This window comes from Doryrhamphus excisus, unplaced genomic scaffold (genome assembly GCF_030265055.1).
Source record: "Doryrhamphus excisus isolate RoL2022-K1 unplaced genomic scaffold, RoL_Dexc_1.0 HiC_scaffold_24, whole genome shotgun sequence".
Lineage (NCBI taxonomy): Eukaryota > Metazoa > Chordata > Actinopteri > Syngnathiformes > Syngnathidae > Doryrhamphus > Doryrhamphus excisus.
The window spans coordinates 2214577-2241397 of record NW_026652242.1 but is presented as its reverse complement, the minus strand read 5'-3'; the positions used below and the strand labels follow the sequence as shown (position 1 = coordinate 2241397).

General features: G+C 46.4%; 1 protein-coding gene and 12 non-coding genes across 14 annotated transcripts in view; 7 read left to right on the top strand and 6 right to left on the bottom strand.

Annotated features, from left to right (window-relative positions):
* Positions 1 to 873: 873 nt before the first annotated feature.
* trnas-cga (transfer RNA serine (anticodon CGA)) lies at positions 874 to 955 on the bottom strand. Its single transcript has one exon. It is a non-coding gene; the product is annotated as a tRNA-Ser (tRNA).
* Positions 956 to 2989: 2034 nt separating this feature from the next.
* On the top strand, positions 2990 to 3071 carry trnas-gcu (transfer RNA serine (anticodon GCU)). The gene has a single exon. It is a non-coding gene; the product is annotated as a tRNA-Ser (tRNA).
* Positions 3072 to 3939: 868 nt separating this feature from the next.
* trnak-uuu (transfer RNA lysine (anticodon UUU)) lies at positions 3940 to 4012 on the top strand. The gene has a single exon. It is a non-coding gene; the product is annotated as a tRNA-Lys (tRNA).
* Positions 4013 to 4544: 532 nt separating this feature from the next.
* On the top strand, positions 4545 to 4622 carry trnav-uac (transfer RNA valine (anticodon UAC)). The gene has a single exon. It is a non-coding gene; the product is annotated as a tRNA-Val (tRNA).
* A 371-nt stretch (positions 4623 to 4993) lies between these two features.
* Positions 4994 to 5067, top strand: trnat-cgu (transfer RNA threonine (anticodon CGU)). Its single transcript has one exon. It is a non-coding gene; the product is annotated as a tRNA-Thr (tRNA).
* Positions 5068 to 5450: 383 nt separating this feature from the next.
* Positions 5451 to 5522, top strand: trnae-cuc (transfer RNA glutamic acid (anticodon CUC)). Its single transcript has one exon. It is a non-coding gene; the product is annotated as a tRNA-Glu (tRNA).
* Positions 5523 to 6605: 1083 nt separating this feature from the next.
* On the top strand, positions 6606 to 6769 carry LOC131111113 (U1 spliceosomal RNA). Its single transcript, XR_009121110.1, has one exon. It is a non-coding gene; the product is annotated as a U1 spliceosomal RNA (small nuclear RNA).
* A 1629-nt stretch (positions 6770 to 8398) lies between these two features.
* Positions 8399 to 8469, bottom strand: trnag-gcc (transfer RNA glycine (anticodon GCC)). The gene has a single exon. It is a non-coding gene; the product is annotated as a tRNA-Gly (tRNA).
* A 5591-nt stretch (positions 8470 to 14060) lies between these two features.
* Positions 14061 to 26821, bottom strand: part of LOC131111064 (uncharacterized) — a 34706-nt gene continuing 21945 nt past the window's right edge. The window contains exons 20-21 of one of the 2 annotated variants that reach the window (XR_009121082.1): positions 14502 to 14650; positions 14065 to 14313 (exon numbers count right to left, since the gene is read on the bottom strand). Coding sequence is in view for 1 of the 2 variants with exons in the window: in XM_058064053.1 (XP_057920036.1) it covers positions 14575 to 14650 (76 nt within the window). In the remaining variant the exon portion in view is untranslated. Of the gene's footprint in view, positions 14651 to 26821 lie in introns of both variants that reach the window. The other variant, XM_058064053.1, reaches the window with a different exon arrangement.
* On the bottom strand, positions 14883 to 14956 carry trnat-ugu (transfer RNA threonine (anticodon UGU)). Its single transcript has one exon. It is a non-coding gene; the product is annotated as a tRNA-Thr (tRNA).
* Positions 18665 to 18746, top strand: trnas-gcu (transfer RNA serine (anticodon GCU)). The gene has a single exon. It is a non-coding gene; the product is annotated as a tRNA-Ser (tRNA).
* Positions 19002 to 19074, bottom strand: trnak-cuu (transfer RNA lysine (anticodon CUU)). The gene has a single exon. It is a non-coding gene; the product is annotated as a tRNA-Lys (tRNA).
* trnag-gcc (transfer RNA glycine (anticodon GCC)) lies at positions 20374 to 20444 on the bottom strand. The gene has a single exon. It is a non-coding gene; the product is annotated as a tRNA-Gly (tRNA).

Sequence of the window (26821 nt, the reverse complement as noted above, 5' to 3'; positions counted from 1 at the left end):
GCGAACTGGACAGCGGGAAATTGTGTGTAGGACTCCCACAGTACAGGCACAGCCACAGGCGTGGACGGTGACTCCTCTCCGCTGACGAAAGGCGACTGGCTCCCAGTTGCATGGGGACGACACTCCCGACGTCATCAGACGGCGCTCCGCTGCTGGAGCAGGGAGGGAGGAGTGGTGCCGGAAGAGCCCCAGGAGGTGGGATTTGGAGCCGACGTGTGGGTCGGAGAGGCTCCGCCCTCCGCTGTGCGCTGCGCTCCCGCAGCCGGTTGTCGAGTCGAATGGATAGCGACAGAGAGCGGCTGGAATGACAAGGCGCTGCGGAGCGCATATCGGGCGAGCCTCAGCCAACAAGTGCAAGATGAGCTGGCCGCTCGGGATGAGACCCAGACGCTGAGGCTCGCCCGATACGCGTTTCGTAGCGCCTTGTCATTCCAGCAGCTCTCTGCCGCTATCCCGGTTAGCTCAGTTGGTCAGCGTGTGGTGCTCATAATGCCAAGGTCATGGGTTTGACCCCCCGTACTGGCCACTCTTCTTTATGTGCTCCAGGAACAACAAAAGGGCTACAACCCACTGGCCCCCATATCCAACATCACACCACCCACCCACCTGTGAAACACCCTCGACAAGGCCGCTGAAAGACCGAGGAGAGGTAAAGAAAACAGCATGTCAAAGCAGAGTGGCAACAAACCTCTCGGCCACCGAGACTGCAAGAAGCAGATCAATGGGGACAGTGGACCCCATTATCCTCTACCCAAAATTTAGACCTCCAGTGTAGAGAATGCGGGCCGTGAAAGGACAACACCCCGGCCCTCATAACCAACAGTACTCCACCACAAGGTAAACAGCATGGCGGCAACAAATGCCCAGCCAAAGCGTCACAGACAGGATTCCAACCTGTGCGGGGAAACCCCATTGGATTTCGAGTCCAACGCCTTAACCTCTCGGCCACCGTGACTCCTTGGAAAAGACCAATGGGGGCAGGTGACCCCATTGTCCTAGAACCAAATTTTTGCTGATGTCAAGGATCAGCTGGCAACATGTGCATGGGTTTGTGTGAGGGGCTACACAAGTCTTTCCACTTCTAGTTAAAAGCCAGGCACCTCACATTGTTTCCATAAAGTACCAAGGGATTGTCCTGTTGCCCTTGTATTTTGTGGGCAAAAAGGAGGCGTTTGCAAGTGGACCTCAGACCCTATCACTGGTCACCTGAACAGGGACTTGAATCCCGGACACTCAGATCAAAAGTCTAATGTTCAGGTGACTGGCTCAAACTTTGTCTTGTCTGACCACTCTTTTGTCCAGAAGATATTTGGCTAATGTTTTCTTAAACCTGCAAATGTCCAAATACACAAGGGTATTGTCTTTGTAGGGAGCATTGTAGTACATGTGACATGTATACTACATATGACATCAGAAATGATGGGTCTTTATTCAACAGAAGAAGAACAACATTTCTTTTAAATAACAGCATAGGAGCTGCTGAAACACAGAGAAGGCACTGCTGGGATTTGAACCCAGGATCTCCTGTTTACTAGACATGTCTGTCAAAAAATCACAACAGTATACAGTATACCTCAGTATGTTTACAGACCATGGACTCCTCCTAAATTTAGATACATACCCTTATCCATGCCAAAACCACACAACAACCATGACCAAATCCTGACTGACATAACTGACTTGGTACATAATCACCGTCTCAACGGAACTGAATTAGCCCAACTGTTGACATTGACCACAGGCTCCAAGTATGGTGCTTTTTGTATGGCCAATTTGGCCAAAGGGGAATTCAGAACACGCTCGTGGCCCATTGCCATTTTTATGGTACCTGGCGACTTCAACCAGTGAACTCCACTGTACCGCTTATCCTCATCAACGGACTGTATTCCCCACCCTTTACCAGCATGGGGACATTCCAACCCAAGATGAGAACACACTGGACCAGGTGCACAGCAACATAGTACGTGGCACAGACACAGCTTCACCCTACCCCCACTTTTAGCCCAGACTGAAAAAGCAGAGAACCCCCTTTGCAGCTGAAATTGCTCAGTTGGGAGAGCGTTGGATTGAATCTCTAAAGGTCCCTGGTTCAATCCCAGTTTTCAGCACAATTGCTGTTTACATCGTGAGTTGGCAAATAGTTTGTAAAGGGGTGACTTTGTTCTCTTGATTTCATCAACATCGATCACGACAACACAGCCAATGACATATTAAGACCAGACAAGTGCAGTTGGGAGGTGACATACCGAATCCTGATGCATATCATGTTACAATCAGACACAAACAGGATGTAGGACCCAACCTTGAGTTTGCGCAAATGTTCACAGCATTAGGTCTGCAAAGTGTTCAGCTGATGCACATTTACTGGAAAGGAAAATGGGCTTTTGTCACGGTAGCCATGCCGACACAAGCTAAAATGTTTCTCCCGCCAGGACAACACCCACATGAAATTCAAGCTTTGCTCGCAGACGAAAAAGAACCAGCTGGAATGAGCAATCTGCACCTCCAAGTCTGAGTTTATGGTTCTTGCCCAGAAAAGCATAGCTCACAGCCGTAATTGTATAGTGGTTCCTACTCTGTGTTGTGGCCGCAACAACCCCGGCCGATTCAGGGTCATGGCAGGTGTGTGTTGCTTTTGTAATTGTATTGTCTGAAAAGACAAGATTGTCTGTCCACTTGAAGTGTGGTGCTATAAAAATACACTAGTTTTGACCACACCTGTATTTTTAGTAAACATTATTAGCATGCAATGAATCAAAGTATAAGGTACGATGTCGGAGATCAAGAACGCTTTTGTTGGCAAAAAAGCCATAACATATCATTTCGACAATACGGGTATCAAACCCGCTATTTCTTGCATGTAGAGCAAGAACTCTAGCCTTTGAGTTAAATCCCCCCGCTGCACAGGAAGGCTGCCACAATTTCTGCAACACCAAAACACTAATTAAGATGTGTCATTTTGAGTCAACAAGACCATGTCCACAAAGGAGATGAGGTGACCGAGAGGTTAACGTGATGGACTGCTAATCCATTGTGTTCTGCACGCATGGGTTCGAATCCCATCCTCATCATACTATACTAATGCACCAGTTTTGACACCACCTGTGTTTTTAGGAAACATCATTAGAATGCAAATAATTAATTGCATTCTTGTGGGGGACAAGCTCAACAGTAGGAATGTTGAGAGAACTGACCAGTCCGCTATCAATGAAGTTCTCGTCCGCCCCAGAGCCAATTAATGCTGTGGTAGGAGAAGCTTCCCCCGCCCAGGATATCGTACCTTCCACCTGAAGTCGGCCCACCAAAGCGGATGACGCAGCCGGTGTGGTTGGAGCGGGCAGTGCCAGCAGCTGGGGAATATCCATAGGTGGAGGAAGAGCGTTGGCGTGCTGGGCGAACTGGACAGCGGGAAATTGTGTGTAGGACTCCCACAGTCCACAGGCGTGGACGGTGACTCCTCTCCGCTGACGAAAGGCGACTGGCTCCCAGTTGCATGGGGACGACACTCCCAACGTCATCAGACGGCGCTCCGTGTTTTGTCACGGCTGGTGTGTGTTGCTTTTTGTTGTTTTCTTGCCTGAAAGGACTTCTCGCTCGACCCAATTTTACTCTTGGCGAAACACTGATAATCCAGAACATAGCCTTAAACTGCAGGTGCATTAGTTGGAGGGCTCGTGGCCACCTGGTCACCTGAACAGGGACTTGAATCCCGGACACTCAGATCAAAAGTTTATTGTTCAGGTGATTGGCTCAACCTTTGTCTTGTCTGACCATTAACTATTTTTGTCCAGAAGATATTAGGCTTGTCCATGTGGGCAGTTTAAGACCTCCGTCGATCTTGGAGGTGGCAATTTCGGGACAGGGGCTTCTTCATCTCTGCAAGGTCAAGTACAGTATGCCAGAAGATTTTGCCTTGTGAGTTGTCCTCATTCATCAAGCGCCTGGATAGCTCAGTTGGTAGAGCATCAGACTTTTAATCTGATTGTCCAGGGTTCAAGTCCCTGTTCAGGCGGAGAAGAGTAGACCCCACATTACCAGCATGGGGACATACCAACCCAAGATGAGAACACACTGGGCGAGGTACACAGCAACACATGTGGCAGAAACACAGCTTCACCCTGGCCCCTCTTTTAGCCTCTACTGAAAAAGCGGAACACCACCTTTGCAGCTGAAATCGCTCAGTTGGGTGAGTGCGAGAATTAAGATTTAAAGGTCCGTGGTTCAAGCCTGGGTTTGAGCACAATCCCTGTTTACGTTGCGACTTTGCCAATAGTTTGAAAATGCTTATTGGCAGGCTGAAAGGACCTTAACTTCATTCATCAAAGGGCCACCCCCCAGACAACGTTAGAGGAGGTTACAAGCCAAACCTGTCAAGCCGTGATTGTGATTTCATGTTTTGTTGAAGAAAAGCCCATAATTTGTGGAACAATTTTCCCTACAAGGGAGAAACATTTGTCGATTTGGACAATTGTCAATATGCCCCCACATCGGACACATCGTCTTGTGTCATTGTTTGGCAACTGCTTCACCAGTCCCCTTAAAGGGCTTACCCTTCATAGTGTAGTGGTTAGCACGTTTGCCTTACATGCAAAAGGTCCCTAGTTGGAAACTGGGTGGAAGCAAGGCCGTTCAATTCCTTCTTTCACAAAAAAATCAAGGTGACAAATGGGAACAAGGATATGTGCTTGATCCCTGAAGGTGTGTACACGGGCATCTGTCCCCAGTTTGGACACACAATCCATATTTCCCGGATGACTGATCGGGTGCGTCACTGGCCTGCACGAAGGGGCTCATAGGAAGGAGGTGGCCGCTGTGGTGTCGTTGCATGCAAACAACATCCTCATCCTTGACACAGCGAAGACCAAGGAGGAGAATAATCGTGGATTCGGTCCGCTTACACTGGCAGGATTTCACCAGTCCTGTTGAAAGCCTGGCCACTGGTGTGGTTTCCGTCATGCAGTGGTTCGCCTAACACTGAAGACACTCCTTCGCCGACGCTGTGGCTTAGTTGGTCAAAGTTCCTGTCTCGTAAACAGGAGGTCCTGGGTTCAAATCCCAGCAGTGCCTTGCATATGTGTTTCAGCGACTCCATTTTTTTCTCTCCAACATTTCAAGTAAATGTTTTGAATCAGACGTCATGTTCTGTTGAAAAAATATCCATCATTTCTGATGTCATATGTAGCATAAATGTCATATGTACTACAATGCTCTCGACAAAGGCAAAAACATTGTGCATTTGGACATTTGCAGGGCTAAGAAAACAGACCACATTAGCAAAACAAAAGAGGTTCGGGTCTAACATTTAAGGGAAGCGCTCTACTATCTGAGGTAATTCCCCTGCTGCTGCAATGTTGGCAGAGAAGGTCCAGTCACAGAACTATTTTGGTTCCTTTGCTGGAGTACGTCAAAGTGACACTGTCTCTGCCTTGCTGAGTGCAGACATAAAGCAGTCCCTGGTGGTCTAGTGGCTAGGATTCGGCGCTCTCACCGCAGCGGCCCGGGTTCGATTCCCGGTCAGGGAATTTACATTTGGGTAGGTTTTGACTGGAGCTAGGATTTGTCTTCGGCCTCGGTCGAATGGTTGGGGTCATCTTGAAGCACAAACCGTTGTCATCCTGAAGCGACTGACAACAGAAATATAAACAAAACATGGACAACACAATAAGACAAGGTCCTCGACTGAGAATGCTGTCAGGCCTGGGTTTAGGGTGAGACAGAGCATTTGTCGGATGCTCAGGGATAGATCCTTGTTAGAATAAAATGTAGATAGAATGAACATAGCATCAGTTATCACCCTTATATCCATTTGCTTAGACAATAGAAAGAGTGTTTGAATGTGCTGAAGAAGAAATGTTCCTGTGACCCTGATCAGAGACCCCCAGCAACCCCCAGGTCCTGGAGGTGCCTGGATGCGCCAACCGCAACCCTGCAGATGTTCACGTAAATCCTGCAAGAACGTGTCAAGATAAGAACTCATAAAACAATAAAAGTAATTCCTCTCATATACACACAAATACACATAGAGAAACAAATACAGCTCGTGCAACTGCCACCCCTAGACCCCTAGAGTTGCATGACCATGTAGTAGGGACCCCCGAAAGAGAATAAATAAAGAGGAGTTTGAACTGCATACTCAGTGGAGCGGCATGTAACTGGGTATGTGGTTTCACTCTCCTCGCTGCGAGTAACTTTGAATATTGTTGTCTGTCTCTTCTGTATTTCTGCATTTAAGTGTTTTTACAAGTGTCACAGGAGTTTGACCCTGACAACCCACTGACTCACAACGACCTTGCACATCTACACGTGTCAGGGTTAAACATATTGGCCTCTCATGTTACATGGTGTGACTAGGGACGTGGAGTCAGTACTTCAGTCTCCGCATTGAACGTCTGCAGCAACTGCCCTAAGCCACTTGCTGCCGCTGCCTTTGCTCAGAATGAAGTCACAAGAGTGCCACACAGACTGACTCCTTGAGATAACCAAAGTCCTGTCTCTGAATTTGGACACAGGTCAAGTGGCTGGGCTTGTTGTGGGCGACCTGATGAGACCACCACTCAGCATGTGGCATGTGCGAGAGACTAGTCCGGGCGGGACCGGTGCAACTCATACTTACCTGCCAGGGGAGATACCATGATCAAGAAGGTGGTTCACCCAGGGCGAGGCTCAGCCATTGCACATGGGTTGAGCTGACCTCTGCGAATTCCCCAAATGCGGGAATCTCGACTGCATAATTTGTGGTAGTGGGGGACTGCGTTCGCGCTCTCCCCTTATCCCGTGTTTAAAACAAGAGGCAGCACCGTGCCGAGCTCCTTGGCTTGCGAGTGCAGCCAGACCGAGCAAGAAACGACCAGCCCAGCACTACCAATGCTTGCTGGAAAGGTCTGCCCGTCCACGGGAGACAACCAACCAGCCGTGAGGCCGATCTGCTCTCAGTCAGGAAACCTCAATGAGAAACGGCAACAAGACAGAGAAAGGGGCGTCGACAACCATTTCGATTGATCTGAGTCTAAAGTTCAAGGTTTGCTCGCAGGCAAATTTGAAGCAGCAAGAATGAGCAATCCGCACCTCTGAGTAGGAGTTCATGGTTCTCACCCAAAAAACGATAGCTTGTAGCCGTAATCGTGTTCTTGTTTGTATTCTGTGTTTTGTCTGAGTCACGGCTGGTGTGTGTTGCTTTTTGTTGTTTTCTTGCCTGAAAGGACTTCTCGCTCAGCCAAAGCAAAGCCAGGTAAAAACGCGTAATCATTTGTCCCTTTGTTGGAATAGTTGCATCTTGTGCCTGTAGTGACACTGCCTGCAGCAATGGTTATTTAACCACCACCACCTGCTCATACCCCGTTGGAGCAGCAGCAACCACCTCCTGTGTCAAAAAACTCAAACAAAAACCATGTCTGTGCTGTGGCCAACCAAAATCAAAATATCAAGTGGATAGGACATCAACCACGACGTTCATCAACAAGGCCCTGTCAGATAATCTTAGTGCTGCAGAAGGTCTGACAGACCCTAAGATGCCATTTAAAGATTTCAGTCAAACAGACTTCTTCCAGCGAGAGGTGGATGAGACAAGAAAGAGGGTGGAGGAAAAACAGCAGAAGAAGAGAAAGAGGGATGAATCCCCTCCACTCCCTGTCCGAAAGTGCCTCTGCAGGATGCAGCTGAAGCAGGGCCGGAAAAGCCCCCGCATCCACACTGGCTTCAGAGAAGTACATCTACTGTCCTGCCAAAGTGTTCTCCATCTATAGAGAGCACAGGATGGAAAAAGAGATGAGCTGGAGGGAGTTCCAGGCCTCTCCTTTCTATGAAAAGGAGAAACAAAGGCGGCAAAATAAGTGAACAATGTGTATATTCATTATTCATAACTGCTTACATGTAGATTTTTTTTATTATTATTGAGAGTGTTCTTGAGTGTGGCAACCTGATAAATAAATATTCTTTGTGACATTGCATTGATTTTGTATTTTATTTCAAGCACTGGTATCAATATAAGCCTGATAGGAATAATTTGTAATTATATAGGGATTCATTGGAAAAAAATAATATTGTGGAGAAGAAAACTGTGACTTGACTGATGCCTTAGACGGGATTCAAATACCTGACTTCATTTCTCCAAAGTCTCTCTGCTTGTCTGACATCTGTCTCGCATCCTGATTGGCTGGCAGCAAATGTCAACAACACAAGCAATTGCACAGAGACTACATCAGCATCACTGCAGTAAGGTTTCAATAAGTTTCTACTTCTGACAGAAATGTGCAAATACTCAAGTGCTGTCCACCTTAACTGTCAGGTGGTCCGTTCTCTTACGTTTCAGGTGTCATTCTGAGTTCTACCCTTTAGCAGGAAAAAGAGCCTTTGTACTTTTTCACATGAACTCTAAAGAAAGGTACAAGCAGAGATGCACTGCATTGGCTGGGAATTGGACCCAGGGCTCCCGCTCGGCAAGCGAGAATTCTACCACTGAACCACCAATGCCACATGGGGTTGCACTGTCGGAGAAAAGTGGCTGAGCCTATGCAAAGTGGCACTGAATGACAAAACATCACAATGTCATACTCTTTGGATTTAGCTCCTTCTGGCGTAATGGGATCCACAACAATCATGTCAGGTGTGGATGCACCGTAGACTCGTTTTTGAAGGGCAAGTGACAAAAAGAGGTACGTGGATCAAAATTCAGCTGCCAAAGTTTCACGGACCAAGCACCCAGGTACTGCTGGGATTTGAACCCAGGATCTCCTGTTTATTAGACAGGCACTTTCACCAGCTAAGCCATAGTGCCAGCTGAGCATGTCAACCTGGCAATGCTGCCTTTACTCTTCTAGACAGTAACTGCTTGCAACGTTGAGACAACGCCATTTGTCGTGTGTCATTCGGTCAGCAGGTGGGGAATCCCGTATATATTTGGCACCGATACAAAGGGTTTACCTATTGGGAAGAATGCAAGGGCTCTCCAAAAGAGTCCAACACAAGTGTCACACGAGGGTCTGGAAATGGTCCCTGGGACTGACACAAATAACTAGGTTGTTAATCTGGACTAACATAACATAATACCCACATGGGAAACAAAACGCAGTGTGAATGTGTGAATGCCTTTTAAAAAGTAGCCTCTGGAGGGTCAGGGTGGCCGAGTGGTCGAAGGCACTGCCTTCAGGTGCAGTGCCTGGACAGTAAACCAGGGGTACTTTTCAAAATGTCTGCTGCTGAAAAGTGTACAAAGAAGACCTATTGTATCCCGGGATCTTGCATTTCTCCTGAAAACAGGCTTTGTATCTCAACATGACCTCTGATAAAAAAGTATGGAAATACCAGTAGAGGACTGCTGGAATTGGAACCAATGAGCCCCTAGACATGTAATTTGACCAACTAAAGCATCGTGCCTGTGAAGCATGCAAACTTGACTTGAATGGGGCCTTTAGTAGAAAAGGAAATCCTGGGCATCTGGCACGGACACAAAAACAGTTCACCAATGGGGAAACATGTTCATACAAGGGAGGGAGACCAAAGTGTCAATTGTCACCAGTGAAACACCCTCGAGAGGTAAACAAAACAGCATGTCAAAGCAGAGCGTCAACAATCCTCTCAGTCACCAAGACTGCAAGGAGCAGATCAATGGGGGCAGTGGACCCCATTATCCTCTACCCAAAATTTAGACCACGAGTGCAGAGAATGCGGACCGTGAAGGAACAACAAAAGCCCCCGTCGACAACACCCTGCCCCTCATAACCCCCCGGCCCCATAACCAACAGCGCAGAACCCAGTGAACTGCGAAACACCCCCATCAAGGCAACCAACCGACCAGGTAAAGGTAAAGAAAACAGCATGGCACGGAGAATGCGGTCTGTTAAGGATGAGTTAGTCGATTTTAGCTGGAAACATTTGATGCAATGGTGTCCTGTGGTCGATTAGCTCAGTTGATCAGAGCGTGGTGCTAATAAAGCCACGGTCATGGGTTCACCCCCGTACCGACCACTCTTCTTTATCTGCTCCAGGAACAACAAAAGCCCACGGCAAAAACCCATCGGGCCCCATAACCAACAGCGCACAACCCAATCAACTGCGAAACACCCCCATCAAGGCCGCTAACTGACCGGGGAAAGGTCAAGAAAACAGCATGGCAAAGCAGAGCGGTGGCAAACCTCTCGCGCACCGTGACTGCATGAAGCAGATCAATGGGGGCGGCCACCCCATTGTCCTCTACCCAAAATTTAGACCCCGAGTGCAAAGAACAAACAGCAACAAAAGCCCACGTCGACAACACCCCGCCCTCATAACCAACAGGACACCAGGAAAACCTATCCAAGGGTCAATGTACGTCAGTTTGGAAGCACCGAACCAGGGTGAGGTTGACACACCTTGTCTGGTCCTCAGGGCGTCCGTGGCATGAGGTGAGACCCTACGGAAGTAGCACTATGCACTAGGCGCTCCACATCAATTGACAATACTGTTATTGGAGGAAGGAAAGAAATCAGGGCACAAACACCAGTCATGTTCTCGGTCGGTAACCTATCACTCACGTCGGGTCCACCGCACCACTACCAGAGGTCAGCCCTGAGGAGCGACCAGAAGAAGGCATCCACCAGTAAGGTAGAATTACACTAAGAGGTATTAATGCCGGGTTGTACAAATCGGGAACCTGTGGAAACGGTAATGCACATAAATTTACCTTTCACCACTGTGCTGCTGAATATGGGCTTACCTTTGACCTCTGTAACCTCGGGGTGCGCGAATGGCCTACAATTAGCCAATAAAACAAAGGATTCCTTGTAGAATTTAGGCAATCGATCCCGCTACCTCTCACATGCAAAGCAAGCGCTATACCATTTGAGCTAATTCCCCTGCTTTTCCTGAATTGGCAGAGAAGGTCCAGTCTCAGAACTATATTGGTTCTTGAATTAACTCAGAGCAAATGACTACTGGATCCTGGGAGGGAGCAAAGCAGTGGCTCAACATATTTGACAGTGCATCCCATGCCAGAAAGCTCGAGGAGCCACAGAGGAACAAAAGATGGCTGACTTACCTCAAGACCACATTGAGCCTTCTCCACCAATTACCTATGGTGGCATGGATTGTTTTGGCCCGTTTCACACAAAACAAGGGCGTAAAGAACAAAAACAGTACAGTCTACTATTCACTTGTCTATGTTCTGGAGGTGTTCACATAGAGATGCTGGAGGACTTGACCACTGACTCATTCATCAATGCCCCAAGATGCTTCATTGCCATCAGAGGTGCTGTTTGGCACATCCGATCAGATCAGGGAACATACTTAGTTTGAACTAAAAATGAAATGGAAAAGTCTCTAAAGGAAATAAACACAGAAAGAGTAACAGAATACCTGGCAGACAAGCAATGCAACTTTGTCATAAATGCAAGCCATATGGGAGGTGTTTGGGAGCGCCAGATCAGAACCATCAAAAGCGTGCTCATTTCAGTCCTAGCAAACAGTGCTGGCAGGTTGAGTGACAGTTCCTTGAGAACCTTTCTTTAGGAAGCCATGTCTGTTGTGAATAATCACCCTCTTACTGTGGACAATGTAAACAACCCATGTGTCTGGAACCACTGACACCTAACCACCTGATTACCATGTAGTCATCTATTCCCATGCCACCACGTGTTTCCAAAATGGCGCTGCGGACGGCTGCCTTGGTGTGTTGGTCCTCCAGCACCTGGACTCCGCAGGAACCTATGCTAGGATCCTGTTTGTGGACTTCAGCTCCGCCTTCAACACCATCCTCCCAACTCTGCTCCAGGAGAAGTTCTCCCAGCTGAGCGTGCCTGACTCCACCTGCAGGTGGATTACAGACTTCCTGTCTGACAGGAAACAGTGCGTGAAGCTGGGGAAACACATCTCAGATACAAAAACCGTCAGCACCTGATCCCCCCAGGGCTGCGTTCTTTCTCCTCTGCTCTTCTCCCTGTACACAAACAGTTGCACCTCCAGTCACCAGTCTGTCAAGCTCCCGAAGTCTGCGGACGACACCACCCTCATCGGACTCATCTCTGACGGCGACAAGTTTGCCTACAGGTGAGAGGTTGACCATCTGGTGACTTGGTGCAACCTGAACAACCTGGAGCTCAACGCCCTAAAAACAGTGGTGATGGTTGTGGACAACAGGAAGAACTCAGCCTCTCCTGTCCCCATCACCCTCTGTGACTCTATGATTGACATTGTGGAGTCCTTCCGCATCATCTCATCTCCCAGGACCTCCAGTGGGAGCCGAACATCAGCTCCCTCATCAAGAAGGCACAGCAGAGGATGTACTTCCTACGTTCCTATGGCAGCTGAAGAAATTCATCCTGCCAAAGACAATGTTGGTGCACTTCTACAGCTCCATCATTGAGTCCATCCTCACCTCCTGCAATCTCCCGTCCCTCCAGGATCTGTACGCCTCCAGGACCCTAAGGCGTGCAGAAAAGGATTGTGGCCGATCCTTCTCAACCCGGACACAGTCTCTTTGAGAGGAGGCTGCGGTCCATCAGGACCAAAACCTCACGCCACAAGAACAGTTTCTTCCCGTCTGCTGTCAGCCTCATCAACAAGTCCCGGAACCAGCCAAGGTGTTGAGGGAATCTGTTTCAGGGGCCTTAAAATCTCATCTCTCTTATTTGCAGATGATGTGGTTCTTATGGCCTCTACGGGCTGTGACCTTCAGCGCTTACTGGGACGGTTTGCATCTGAGTGCGAAGCGTCTGGGATGAGACTCAGTACCTCCAAATCAGAGGCCGTGGTTCTCAGTCGTAAAAGGGTGGAGTGCTCCCTCCGGGTTGGGAATGAGGTCCTACCCCAGGTGGAGGAGTTTAGGTATCTTAGGTATGGTCACGAGTGAGGGAAAGTGGGAGCGTGAGGTCGACAGATGGATCGGCGCAGCCTCGGCAGTAATGTGGTCGCTGTAACAGACCGTCGTGGTTAAAAAAGCTCTCAATTTACCGGTCGATCTATGTTCCCACCCTCACCTATGGTCATGAGCTTTGGGTCATGACCGAAAGAATGACATCTCGGATACAGGCAGCTGAAATGAGTTTCCTCCGTAGGGTAGCTGGACTCATCCTAAGAGATAGGGTGAGGAGCTCAGTCATCCGGGAGCGCTCAGAGTAGAGCTGCTTCTCCTTCACATCGAGAGGAGTCAGTTGAGGTGGCTCGGGCATCTAGTCCGGATGCCTCCCGGACGCCTCCCTGGTGAGGTGTTCCGGGCATACCCAGCCGGGAAAAGGCCCCGGGGCAGACCTAGGACATGCTGGAGGGATTATGTCTCACAGCTGGCCTGGGAACACCTTGGTGTCCTCCCGGTGGAGATGGAGGAGGTGGCCGGGGACCGGGAAATCTGGGCTTCCCTACCAAGACTGCTGCCCCCCGCGACCTGGACCTGGATAAGCGGAGGAAGATTGATGGATGTGGAGGTGGAGAGGTGTGACATTTCTGATCAAATTCAGAGGTCATGTGTTGGTCCCGAAAACGGTCTTTGCATTTTTTTACACCGATGAAAGGTATAAAAACAGCCCTGTTGCATTCGGAATCGGACCCGGGTCTCCGGGTCTGCTGAAACGACCGAAACATTCCCCATTCATTTCCAATTATAGCGAAAGCCCATTATGAATGTAATATACTTTTGTCCAGGAGTGGCGCTGTGGCCGCTTTTTCCTCCATCCATGTTGAACTTCGGGTAATAAACAGCACAATTGCTTTTTCCGAGCGAGCGAGCGACGAGACGGACAAAACTACAGTAAAAGAAAACAGCACAAATACTTGAAAATATTTTGTCTTTGAACTGTTCTGCTTTCATGTTTTTATGTGGCTGTTTGTGGTGTGGCGGTGCCACTTCCGCTATTGTTCGTTATTTACGACCGCCGCAGTATACCTATTACACGTAGTATACCTATTAGCATTAGCAACAGTTACATTACATTAGCAACAGCTTCAGCCAAAGCAAAGCCAGGTAAAAACTTAATCATGTGTCCCTTTGTTCTCATAGTTGCATCTTGTTTGAACCAAATTACAAATGTGTGTTTCATGGTTTTATTTGCCAAGAGCCCAAAAAAGATTGTCCATCCAAACTTCTCCAACTGCTGCCCACACTGGACCAGTGAAGACTGGAGGGAGGGTATTTCTCCTTTCTATGAAAAGGAGAAACAAAGACGGCAAAATAAGTGAACAATACGTATATTTATTATTCATAACTGCTTACATGTAGATTATTATTTATTTTTTATTATTGAGAGTGTTCTTGAGTGTGGTACCCTGATAAATAAATATTCTTTGTTACATTGCATTGATCCTCTCGCCCGAAGACAGCTGGGATAGGCTCCAGCACCCCCCGCGACCCTTGTGAGGAAAAGCGGTAGAAAATGAATGAATGACATTGCATTGATTTTGTATTTTATTTCAAGCACTGGTATCAATATAAGCCTGATAGGAATAGTTTGTAATGATATAGGGATTAATTGGAAAACAATAATATTGTGGAGAAGAAAACAGTCACTTGACTGATGACTTAGACGGGATTTGAAAACCTGAATTCATTTCTCTGAAGTCTCTCTGCTTCTCCGACGTCTCTCTTGCATCCCGATTGGCTGGCAGCAAATGTCAACACCACACGCGCGGCCCCCGCTTGGCAAGTGAGAATTCTACCACTGAACCACCAATGCCACGTGGGGACACACTGTAAGAGAAAAAAATTAAACTATCAAGTGGATGAGCCTCTGCAAAGTGGCGCTGAATGACAAAACATCACAATGTCATACTCTTTGGATTCAAGCACCTTCTGGCGTAACGGGATCCACAACAATCATGTCAGCTGTGGATGCACCATTGACTCGTTTTTGAAGGGCAAGTGACAAAAAGAGGTACGTGGGTCAGAAATCAGCTGCCAAAGTTTCACGGACTAAGCAGCCAGGCACTGCTGGGATTTGAACCCAGGATTTCCTGTTTACAAGACAGGCACTTTGACCAGCTAAGCCACAGCGCCAGCCGAGTAAGTCACCCTGGCAATGCTGCCTTTACTCTTCTAGACATAAACTGCTCCAACGCTGAGATGATGCCATTTGTCGTGTGTCATTCGGTCAGCAGGGGGAGAATCCCGTATATTTGGCACCGATACAAAGGGTTTACCAATTGGGAAGAATGCAAGGGCTCTCCACAAGTGTCACACAAGGGTCTAGAAACGGTCCCTGGGACTGACACAAATAACTAGGCTGTTAATCTGGACTAACTGTTAGAATAAAAAGTAAATTCAATTATTATAGTGTTAAGTTATCACCCTTATATCCGTTTGCTTAGACAATAGACAATAGTCTTGAGTGTTTTGAAGCAGCATTCCAAGACGCTGACCAGCAACTCCCAGCACCACTAATCTTGCAGGTGCCTGGGAATATCAGTAGCTACCTTGAAGATGTTCCTGTTCATCATGCAAAATGCGCCAAGATAAGAACACATAAGAACACAAAAAGTAATTGCTCTCACATACACACACACACACAGACAACAAGTACAGCTCGTGCAACTGCTTGCTTCCCCCTCCCCTTAGTGTTGCACGACCATGTATTAGGGACCTCCTAAAGAAAATAAAAAGAGAGGAGCATGAATGGCATCCTCAGAGTGGAGCGGCATGTCACTGGGTTTGTTTTTTCACTCTTCTCGCTGCGAGAAATTTTGAATTTTGTTGTCTGTCTCTTCTGTAATTAAAGTGTCACAGGAGTTTGAACCTGAACCTGAAGTTTGGTGCTGCATTCAGGTTGCAGTCTCTAATGAGGCGTCGGTTTGAGTCCCACTTCTGACAGCTTCTTGCATCTTGAAGTGGCGTCACCCTTCATTCTAAAGTGGCCGAGGCTGCTCCTCATGGGCAGTAAACCAGGGGTGCTTTTCAAAATGACCACTGCTGAAAAGTATACAAAGCAGACCTATTGCATTCTGGGGTCTTGCGTTTCTCCAGAAAACAGTCTTTGTTCTTCAACATGACCTCTGATAAAAAGTATGAAAACCAGAGTCATGGAAATACCAGTAGAGGACTGCTGGAATTAGAACCAATGAGCCCCTCTTTGCTAGGCATGTAATTTGACCAACTAAAGCATAGTGCCTGCGAAGCATGCAAACTTGACAATGATGCCTTTAGTAAAAAAGGAAATCCTGTGCATCTGGCACCGACACAAAAACAGTTCACCAATGGGGAAAAATGTTCATAAAAGGGAGGGAGCCCAAAGCCAAACACATGTGTCAATTGAGCGGCCCTGGGTGGGCTCGAACCACCAACCTCTCAGTTAACAGCCGAACGCGCTGACCAATTGCTGCATAGAGACTACATCCGCATCACTGCAGTAAGGTTTCAGTAAGTTTCCACTTTTGACAGAAAGTTGCAAATACTCAAGTGCTGTCCACCTTAACTCTCAGGTGGTCTGGTCTGTTACTTTTCAGGTGTCATTCTGAATTCTGCCCTTTGGCAGGAAAAGAGCCTTTGTCCTTTTTCAACATGAGCTCTGGGTAAAAGCTTAGATATACTGTATTGGCCGGGAATCAGACCCGGGCCTCCCGCTTGGCAAGCGAGAATTCTACCACTGAACCACCAATGCCCGCCTGAGGTGCCTACCTTTTAACTGGAACTGGAAAGGCTTGTGTAGCCCCGCACACAAACCAAGTGTCTTCCTCACATGCACACCCAATGTGGGTCTCAAACCCAGGACCCTGAGAGTAAGAGTCTCATGCTCTACCCACTGAGCTAACCAGGCCTTTTTCTGCTGTAGATATAATTTTTTGTTTTTCTTTTTTATCGATGTGGCCATCTTGATGTTTGATCAATTCCACAGACAACCTTGTTTCAGAAGGAGTGAGACTTTCAGTCATCTGTAGTTCTACAGTCTCCGACTCAGGCAACATCTTTGTACCCGACATTTCCAATTTATGATCACTCTGCAACCGCCCCTGAACAGACACCCATGTCCACCCTCTCTTGGGGAACTATTGACTCGACTCAATTAAATGACTAAAACTAAAACCAAAAGACCATAGTTGGAATCCTCCCAGCCTCGTTGGCATATCAACGAGTATGTCCACACCCCGAGGTTATCAAACTCGCTCCCAAGGAAATGTTGGAACTCGGGAAAGCATTAATGGCAAGAAGTAGGATTAAGAATCCTACTTCTTGCCAAAACCTACCCTTTGAAGTAGAAGGAGAAGCCTACCCTATGGTAGAAGATAAGATATGCCTTTATTCACCCCTCAGTGGGAAAATTTGCAAGTTCCTGCAAGTTCCGCAACAGCAGGGGGAGTATCTCAGTATGTTTACAGACCATGGACTCCTCCTAAATTTAGATAAATAGCCTTATCCATGCCAAAACCACACAACAACCTTGACCAAATCCTGACTGACATAACTGACTTGGTACATAATCACCGTCTCAACGGAACTGAATTAGCCCAACTGTTGACATTGACCACAGGCTCCAAGTATGGTGCTTTTTGTACGGCCATTTAGCCAATTCTGCCAAAGAGGAATTCAGAACACCCCCGTGGCCCATTGCCATTTTTATGGTACCTGGCGACTTCAACCAGTGAACTCCACTGTACCGCTTATCCTCATCGACGGACTGTATTCCCCACCCTTTACCAGCATGGGGACATTCCAACCCAAGATGAGAACACACTGGACCAGGTACACAGCAACATAGTACGTGGCACAGACACAGCTTCACCCTACCCCCACTTTTAGCCCAGACTGAAAAAGCAGAGAAACCCCTTTGCAGCTGAAATTGCTCAGTTGGGAGAGCGTTGGATTGAATCTCTAAAGGTCCCTGGTTCAATCCCAGTTTTCAGCACAATTGCTGTTTACATCGTGAGTTGGCAAATAGTTTGTAAAGGGGTGACTTTGTTCTCTTGATTTCATCAAAATCGATCACGACAACACAGCCAATGACATATTAAGACCAGACAAGTGCAGTTGGGAGGTGACATACAGAATCCTGATGCATATCATGTTACAATCAGACACAAACCCGACCTTGAGTTCGCGCAAATGTTCACAGCATTAGGTCTGCAAAGTGTTCAGCTGATACACATTTACTGGAAAGGAAAATGGGCTTTTGTCACGGTAGCCATGCCGACACGAGCTAAAATGTTTCTCCCGCCAGGACAACACCCACATGAAATTCAAGCTTTGCTCGCAGACGAAAAAGAACCAGCTGGAATGAGCAATCTGCACCTCCAAGTCTGAGTTTATGGTTCTTGCCCAGAAAAGCATAGCTCACAGCCGTAATTGTATAGTGGTTCCTACTCTGTGTTGTGGCCGCAACAACCCCGGCCGATTCAGGGTCATGGCAGGTGTGTGTTGCTTTTGTAATTGTATTGTCTGAAAAGACAAGATTGTCTGTCCACTTGAAGTGTGGTGATGTAAAAATACACTAGTTTTGACCACACCTGTATTTTTAGTAAACATTATTAGCATGCAATGAATCAAAGTATAAGGTACGATGTCGGAGATCAAGAACGCTTTTGTTGGCGAAAAAGCCATAACATATCATTTCGACAATACGGGTATCAAACCCGCTATTTCTTGCATGTAGAGCAAGAACTCTAGCCTTTGAGTTAAATCCCCCCGCTGCACAGGAAGGCTGCCACAATTTCTGCAACACCAAAACACTAATTAAGATGTGTCATTTTGAGTCAACAAGACCATGTCCACAAAGGAGATGAGGTGACCGAGAGGTTAAGGTGATGGACTGCTAAGCCATTGTGTTCTGCACGCATGGGTTCGAATCCCATCCTCATCGGACTATACTAATGCGCCAGTTTTGACACCACCTGTCTTTTTAGGAAACATCATTAGAATGCAATTAATCCAAGCATCCGGTACGATGTGGGAGATTGAGAATGCTTTTTGCAGGCAGGCATCGATTCCACTTCATCTCACATGCGAAGTGAGCGCTCTACCATTTGTGGTCCTACAAGAATGAAATGTTTTCCGCATGTTGCAGAATTTTCCACAGGAAAGAAATCTTTAAGATGTATCACCAAAAGAGCTGAACCGCCCAATGTGGGGCTCGAACCCACTACCCTGAGATTAAGAGTCTCATGCTCTCCCGACTGAGCTAACCGGGCCTTTTTCTGCCAAGATATCACTTTTTATTTTTTTTAAATTGATGTGGTCTTCTTGATGTTTGATCAATTCCACACCCAACCTAGTTTCTCGGGGAACAAAGGAGCGAGAGGTTCAGTCATAGCTGAGAACTTTGGAAGTGTAGTCATCTTAACCCTCCTGTTATGTTCATTTGCCAGGAACAGCCATGATGTTCCCGGGTCAGTTTGCATGTTTATTTATCTGAAAGATGTCCAAAACCAAACAAATCCCCACAAGCATTGTTAGTTATTCACTACTAACTCCATTACTAACTATTCTATCAATCTTTAGTGCAATGGTGTACCTTACCTCTCACAGGTAGTGGTTTAATTAATTTTAATTAATTAATGAATTGAATTAATCAGATGCATCATGACCAGTCTGCATCAAAACATTATCTGAAATCCTGTGGCAGGTTTCTGGCATTGATTCTTAATTCAGTTGCCATCCCTGATAGATGGTAATGGTAATCATGCCCGCGTGGCAGGCGAGTCTCTTTGCTTGTCTGACGTCTGTGTCGCATCCTGATTGGCTGGCAGCAAATGTCAACAACACGCGCGCGGCCCCGCGCGGCCCCCGCTTGGCAAGTGAGAATTCTACCACTGAACCACCAATGCCACGTGGGGACACACTGTAAGAGAAAAAAAATTCAACTGTCAAGTGGATGAGCCTCTGCAAAGTGGCGCTGAATGACAACACATCACAATGTCATACTCTTTGGATTCAAGCACCTTCTGGCGTAATGGGATCCACAAGAATCACGTCAGCTGTGGATGCAACGTCAATTCGTTCTTGAAGGGCAAGTGACAAAAAGAAGTACATGGTTCACAAATCAGCTGCCAAAGTTTCACTGACCAAGCACCCAGGCACTGCTGGCATTTGAACCCAGGATCTCCTGTTTACTAGACAGGCACTTTGACCAGCTTAGCCACAGTGCCAGCAGTGCATCTGGCACCAACACAAAAACAGTTCGCCAATGGGGAAAAATGTTCATACAAGGGAGGGAGTCCAAAGTCCAACAAATGTGTGAATTGAGAGTCCCTGGGTGGGCTCGAACCACCAACCTCTCAGTTTACAGCCAAATGTGCTGACCAATTGCGCGACAGAGACTACAACAGCATGACTGCAGTCAGGTTTCACTAAGTGCTGTCCACCTTAATTCTCGGGTGGTCCGGTCTGTTACGTTTCAGGTGTCATTCTGAATACTGCCCTTTCGCAGGAAAAGAGCCTTTGTACTTTTTCAACATGAGCTCTAAAGAAAGGTACAAGCTGAGATATACTGCATTGGCCGGGAATCGGACCCGGGCCCCCCGCTTGGCAAGCGAGAATTCTACCACTGAACCACCAATGCCACATTGGGAAACACCATCGGAGAACAAATTAAATTGTCGAGTGGATGTGCCTCTGCAAAGTGGCGCTGAATGACAAAACATCACAATCACAACACACGCACATGATGCCAGGGGAGGCCGAGTACTAACAGAGCTGAGCGAGAGGGCATAAGAAAAAAAATAGTGACCTTGTGGTGGTTACCCGACAGCACCAAGGATATGGTGCACGTCTGATGCGTAATGCATGCCAGGTGATGTTCATCTAGCGAGCGGACATTCTTGTGGGGGACAAGCTCAACAGTAGGAATGTTGAGAGAACTGACCAGTCCGCTATCAATGAAGTTCTCGTCTGCCCCAGAGTCAATTAATGCTGTGGTAGGAGAAGCTTCCCCCGCCCAGGATATCGTACCTTCCACCTGAAGTCGGCCCACCAAAGCGGATGATGCAGCCGGTGTGGTTGGAGCGGGCAGTGCCAGCAGCTGGGGAATATCCCTGGTGGAGGAAGAGTGTTGGCGTGCTGGGCGAACTGGACAGCGGGAAATTGTGTGTAGGACTCCCACAGTACAGGCACAGCCACAGGCGTGGACGGTGACTCCTCTCCGCTGACGAAAGGCGACTGGCTCCCAGTTGCATGGGGACGACACTCCCGACGTCATCAGACGGCGCTCCGCTGCTGGAGCAGGGAGGGAGGAGTGGTGCCGGAAGAGCCCCAGGAGGTGGGATTTGGAGCCGACATGTGGGTCGGAGAGGCTCCGCTGTGCGCTGCGCTCCCGCAGCCGGTTGTCGAGTCAAATGGATAGCGACAGAGAGCGGCTGGAATGACAAGGCGCTGTGGAGCGCATATCGGGCGAGTGTTAGAATAAAATGTAGATTATTTTGTTAGTTATCACCCTTATATCCACTTGCTTAGACAATAGAAAGTGTTTGAATGTGCTGAAGAAGGAATGTTCCCGTGACCCTAATCAGAGACCCTCAGCGACCCCCAGGTCCTGGAGGTGCTTGGATGCACCAACAGCGACTCTGCAGATGCTCATGTTAATCCTGCAAGAATGTGTCAAGATAAGAACTCGTAAAACATTAAAAGTAATAGCTCTCACATACACACACACACATAGACAAACAAATACAGCTCGTGCAACTGCCTTCTCCACCCCCCCTTAGAGTTGCACGACCATGTAGTAGGGACCCCCGAAAGAGAATAAAAGGAGAGGAGTGTGAACTGCATATTCAGAGTGGAGCGGCATGTCACTGGGTATGTGGTTTCACTCTCCTCGCTGCGATCAACTTGGAATATTGTTGTCTGTCTCTTCTGTATTTCTGTATTGAAGTGATTTTACAAGTGTCACAGGAGTTTGAACCTGACATTTACTTGGTTCTTCGAGCCAGATCCCAAGATACCTGAGGAGTCCAGTTGTGGAGCGGACAAGACAGAAAGACCGTGGCCACGGCAGACAAAACCCTTTGACGGGCTGTCTTCTCAGCTCAACAACTGGAAGCTGAAGGTTGACGGGATACCTACGGAAGAGACGACAACAATCAGTAAGACACTTTTGATCAGAGTGTGAGTGAAAGGGCGCCGTCCCTTTGTGTTGTGAGTGAAAGGGTGGCATCCCTTTGTGTTAAAGCAGGGGTGGGCAAACTGAGACCTGGGGTCCACATGCAGCCCGCTAAGGGTTTTTGACCCCTAGAGCTGAGTGCGGCCCGCGAGTCAATAAGGTTTGTCACCCGGTGCTAAAAGCCTTGTGTATACTAGTCGCTGGCAAGCAAAGAGACGGACTCGACAGTCTTCTGTAGGAAGACGAGCTGGCAGTCTTGTGTAATAAGATGGACCCACAGTGTTACGGAGTTGGCGGTCTTTCACAATAAGACAGAGTTGGCAGTTTTTTTAACAAAGACAGAGTTGTCGGTCATGTTAGGCTAGAAAAGGAGTGCCTCCACGGTGAAAGGCCTTTTCGGGGTTTGAATGTGAAAACGTACAAATGAGTGTGTGAATGGGAGATTTTGTCACTAGACAGGTCTTCATATTAAAGGGTGAGAAATAGAGTAAGTCTTTGAGGAAGCAGAGGCAAGAATTCTCCACCCTCACCGGGGTAGAAGCTTGAGAAGTACCTCAAAGAAAAGTTCATTACTCTCTCACTGACAAACAACCCTGTTGTTAGTTTTCCCTAGGAAGCTCATCACAACAGGGACCAAATTATTCCCAAGATGGGAAATAAAAGTGGAAAAACACAAGTCAAAAGGGAGGAACTAAATTGCAAGGATTGGTGTTACGTGTTTCAGCACCAACCAACCAAAATAAAACATCTAGAAATATGGATTAACAAGTATGGTTTTGACGGACAATTATCGATCCCTAAATTAATAAAATTGCAACAGGATATAGCAAAAAGGAACAAGAATCAAACCAAAAAAATGCAAAAGCAAGGGTATGATGACCTGTCATATTGGAAGGAGTTGGCAGAGAGAAGGCAAAAAGGCGAGGCGAAGATGGAAGAAAGGAAGGCGAGAGATAGAGCAGAAAAAAAAGGTTGTAAAAAGGAAGAGTTATATAAGATAGTAAGGGAAGTTTTACTTCAGGAGTATCAGAAAGATGAAGGAAAAGTAAATGAGGAGAAAGACGCAGACACATTTTTTACACGAAAGGAAGGTAATGAAAGTAGGGTTATGCCAACTAAAGGAGTGAGCAATAGTAGTCAAAATGATGGTGTAGTAGGTGGACAATCACAATTGTATCCACAGTTCGCTGAACCCCCACAATATGACAACCACGGTGTCAGACCATCAGTGCCATACCCACCACAAACAAGAGCTAAACCTTTTTCTGTTGAGTGGTCAAAACAGATGGGAGAAGTATTTTCTCCTAAATCACCATCTAGGGTTTCACGGGAAACCGATGCGTTTCCAATGATAGAAGTACCGAACCCTAATGTAGCCAATGATGAACGTCCCACAATCCTAGTGTATCGTACATGGACACAGGAAGATGTAAAGAAGGCCTTAGATGGTGTCACACCTGTAAAAGAGGACGCCGTAAGATTTATTACAGACATGAACAACTTGAGAATGTCATACCACCTGAACGGAATAGAAGTACAACAAGTGTGGATGAGAGCCTTAGGGCCAGAGTGGTGTCTGTGTAAAGGAAATTGGAGCCCCACATATGGCAATGGCCAACCTGTGGCCCATGATGACCCCACATTGGAGCAAAGAATCAATCAGTTGGAAGAGAGAGTCCTAGCAAAGTTCAGGAAAAGAGCTAATTACTCAACAATAGGACAATGCAAACAAAAGAATGACGAATCATTTGATGAGTATAGAGTGCGTATGATTACGGTATTCAAACTAAATAGCGGCCTTGCTGAAGATGATGAACCCACAGGCCCATACCAACAACAGTTAAAGAATGCGATACATGCTAATTCAAATCCTGGCATAAAAGGGTGGGTTGATAAACATTTCATCGGAATGCCCACAGCAACTATGGCAGACTATATCACACACGTGCAGCATGCAGCATGCAAAATGCAGGTGTTAAGTAACAAAAATAAGATGCAAAAAATACACACCTTTGTTACAGATAACGGAGAAATCCTCTTTCAAAGTCAAGGACGATTCAGAGGAAAAGGTAGCGGAACAGGTAGACAGAATGTACGAAGCTATCCCAACAATACTGGATGTTGGAATTGCGGTGAAGAAGGTCACTTCTCCCGTGATTGTGACAAAGGCCAGTTCAAAAGGAACCAAAAGCCATATTAGGCATGACTAGGCTTGTCTAAACAAATAGAACCAGAACCAAATGATGAACCAGTAGTAGAATTAAATTTACAAGAGGTATTTGCCTTTGAACATCGCAGAAGTCACATTGGAAGTGAATGGTAATCCAATCAGATTTCTTTGTGACTCGGGAGCATGTAGAACAACTTGCAGATATGAATTTCCACATTCAAGATCTGCAGGCAATACATGGCTCAGGACAGCAGGAGGAAAATTTGACAATAATGGTCAAGTCCCTACCAATAACGTTGTGGTCCATCAGATGTAGGACTAATTAAAAGTGCCCAACCTGTACAAATTAAAGCTAAAAATGATTACAGGACATGTGTTAGGCAATACCCAATAAAACCAGATGCATATGAAGGAATAAAACCAGTGATAGAAGAATTGTTAAAAGCTAAAGCCTTAGTAGAATGTAACAGCTCAAAATGGAACATCCTTAATTTTCCAGTGGGAAAAAGTGCCACTCTCTGTGGGATGGAGAATGATACAGGACAAGCTGTAAATCAAGCTGTGGTGGCAAGAGCACCTTGTGTGCCTCACCCACACACATTGTTAAATTCTTTACCAACAGATGTCACATAGTTCACCATAGTAGACATCAGTAATGCATTCTTCTCCATTCCAATACATAGAGAAAGAAGGTTTAGGTTCGCATTTACGTTTGCAGGAAAAATATACATACACACGCCTACCGCAAGGATATTGTGAAAGCCCGAAAATGTATTCACAAGCAATGATAGCCATTATGTCTATGTTTAATCCCCAAATGAAAGCCATATATTACTATATGTAGATGACATCCTACTAGCGTCACCAGATAGGAAGTCATGTGAGGAAGACACAATAGCCTTATTGCACCATTTAGCGAAAGAAGGCCTTAAAGTCAATAAAGACAAAGTACAATTTTGTAAGCAATCAGTGAAGTATTTAGGGCATCAGTTGACAGGACAAGGACAAACTATTCTAGCTGACAGGAAACAAGCAATTTTAAATGCACCTAAACCACAAACAAAAAAGCAAATTATGTCCTTCTTAGGACTCACTAATTAGATGTAGATGTTGGATTCCAAACTATGCACAAATAGTGTCACCATTAACAAACTTAATGTATAAAAATGATGTCACTCTTACAGTGGAATGAGGAGGCAGAAAAAGCATTCTGTGAAAAAGAGTACTGGTAGGAAGTTTGATTGTAGCACTGCATGATTACAGCAAAACATTTAAACAAACAGTAGATTATAAAGATGTGAAGTGAGGCCGAGGTCATGTACTCAACTCAGTCTTACCAAGAGTATGGTGCAAAGAAACAACCAATAGCGTACTACTCTTGTAAGCTAGATGCAGTAGCATGCGCCATCTTACATTGTGTGCGGGCTAATAGCAGCATCTATGGCCGTGGAAACAAGTGCAACCATTATATTGTTCCATTTACTAGTACTGAAAGTACCTCATGCGGTTTCCACCCTGCTATTGCAGACGAGCATGACATTTTTGTCTCCTGCTAGACATCTGTCTTTTGTCTCAACCACATGTAACACTTGAGCGATGCACCACGCTCAACCCAGCTACCCTTCTACCACTCCCTGAGGAAAGCGAAACACATGATTGTGATGAACTAACAACACAAACTACAAAGTGTAGACCAGACTTATTAGCTCAGGCACTAACAAAAAGAGGAGATTTTTGTAGATGTTTCCTCAAAGAAAAATGATTTGTGGAAAGAATCATAACTGGCTATGCAGTCATAGCGCTTACAGAAGCATGCAAATTAATGAAAGGTCAAAAGGTGACAAATTATACCGATAGCCAATATGTACATTGAACAGTACATACCTTTGCAGAACAGAGGTATGATAACATCAACAGGAAAACCAGTAACTCATGCAGGATTGTTAACAGCATTACTAGAAGCAGTGCAATTACCAAAACAAATTGCATTGCATGTAAATGGGACTTACAAATAATACTGATCCGATATCCTTAGGAAATGCGTTCGCTGATAAAATGGCAAAACAAGCGGCACTAAAGGAACTGGACCATCTTGAAACTGAAAGATTACAAGTAGACTTTGAGATATTGGCTGATATGCAACAACAAAGTCCAAAATAGGAAATTGACCACTGGCTTAGGAATAAAGCAACCCTGGACAAAAATGTTTATATGTCGACAGAAAAGAAACCAATCTTGCCAAAAAATTGTAAAAGTGGGCTGACATTTTGAGCCATGGTGTTACACATGTCTCAACAGGAGGGATGTGTCACACTATTAACACCCACTTTAATTCGTGTTTAAAAATTCTTATTCAAAAAATTTTTGTTGAGCGTTTTTAACGTGTGCAAAACACAACGTCCAGGACAACTTGTGACCGAGGCGTGGCCAATTTCCAAAACGACAATATTAATTTCAAGTAATACATATGGACTTATTGAGCTAATTAAAAGTGAAGGAAGGTCAGCCCTGATTCTTGCATCCCAGAGCTGTTGTAGATTGGCCTCATATGGGATGGAGTAGGGGTATGTGTATGAGATGGACCAGGATCCTGTTCCTGGACCAGACACTTGCTCCTTCACCCCATTATCTTTATTGCCTCCTGAGTTTAGTTTTCCAATGAGTGAATGAC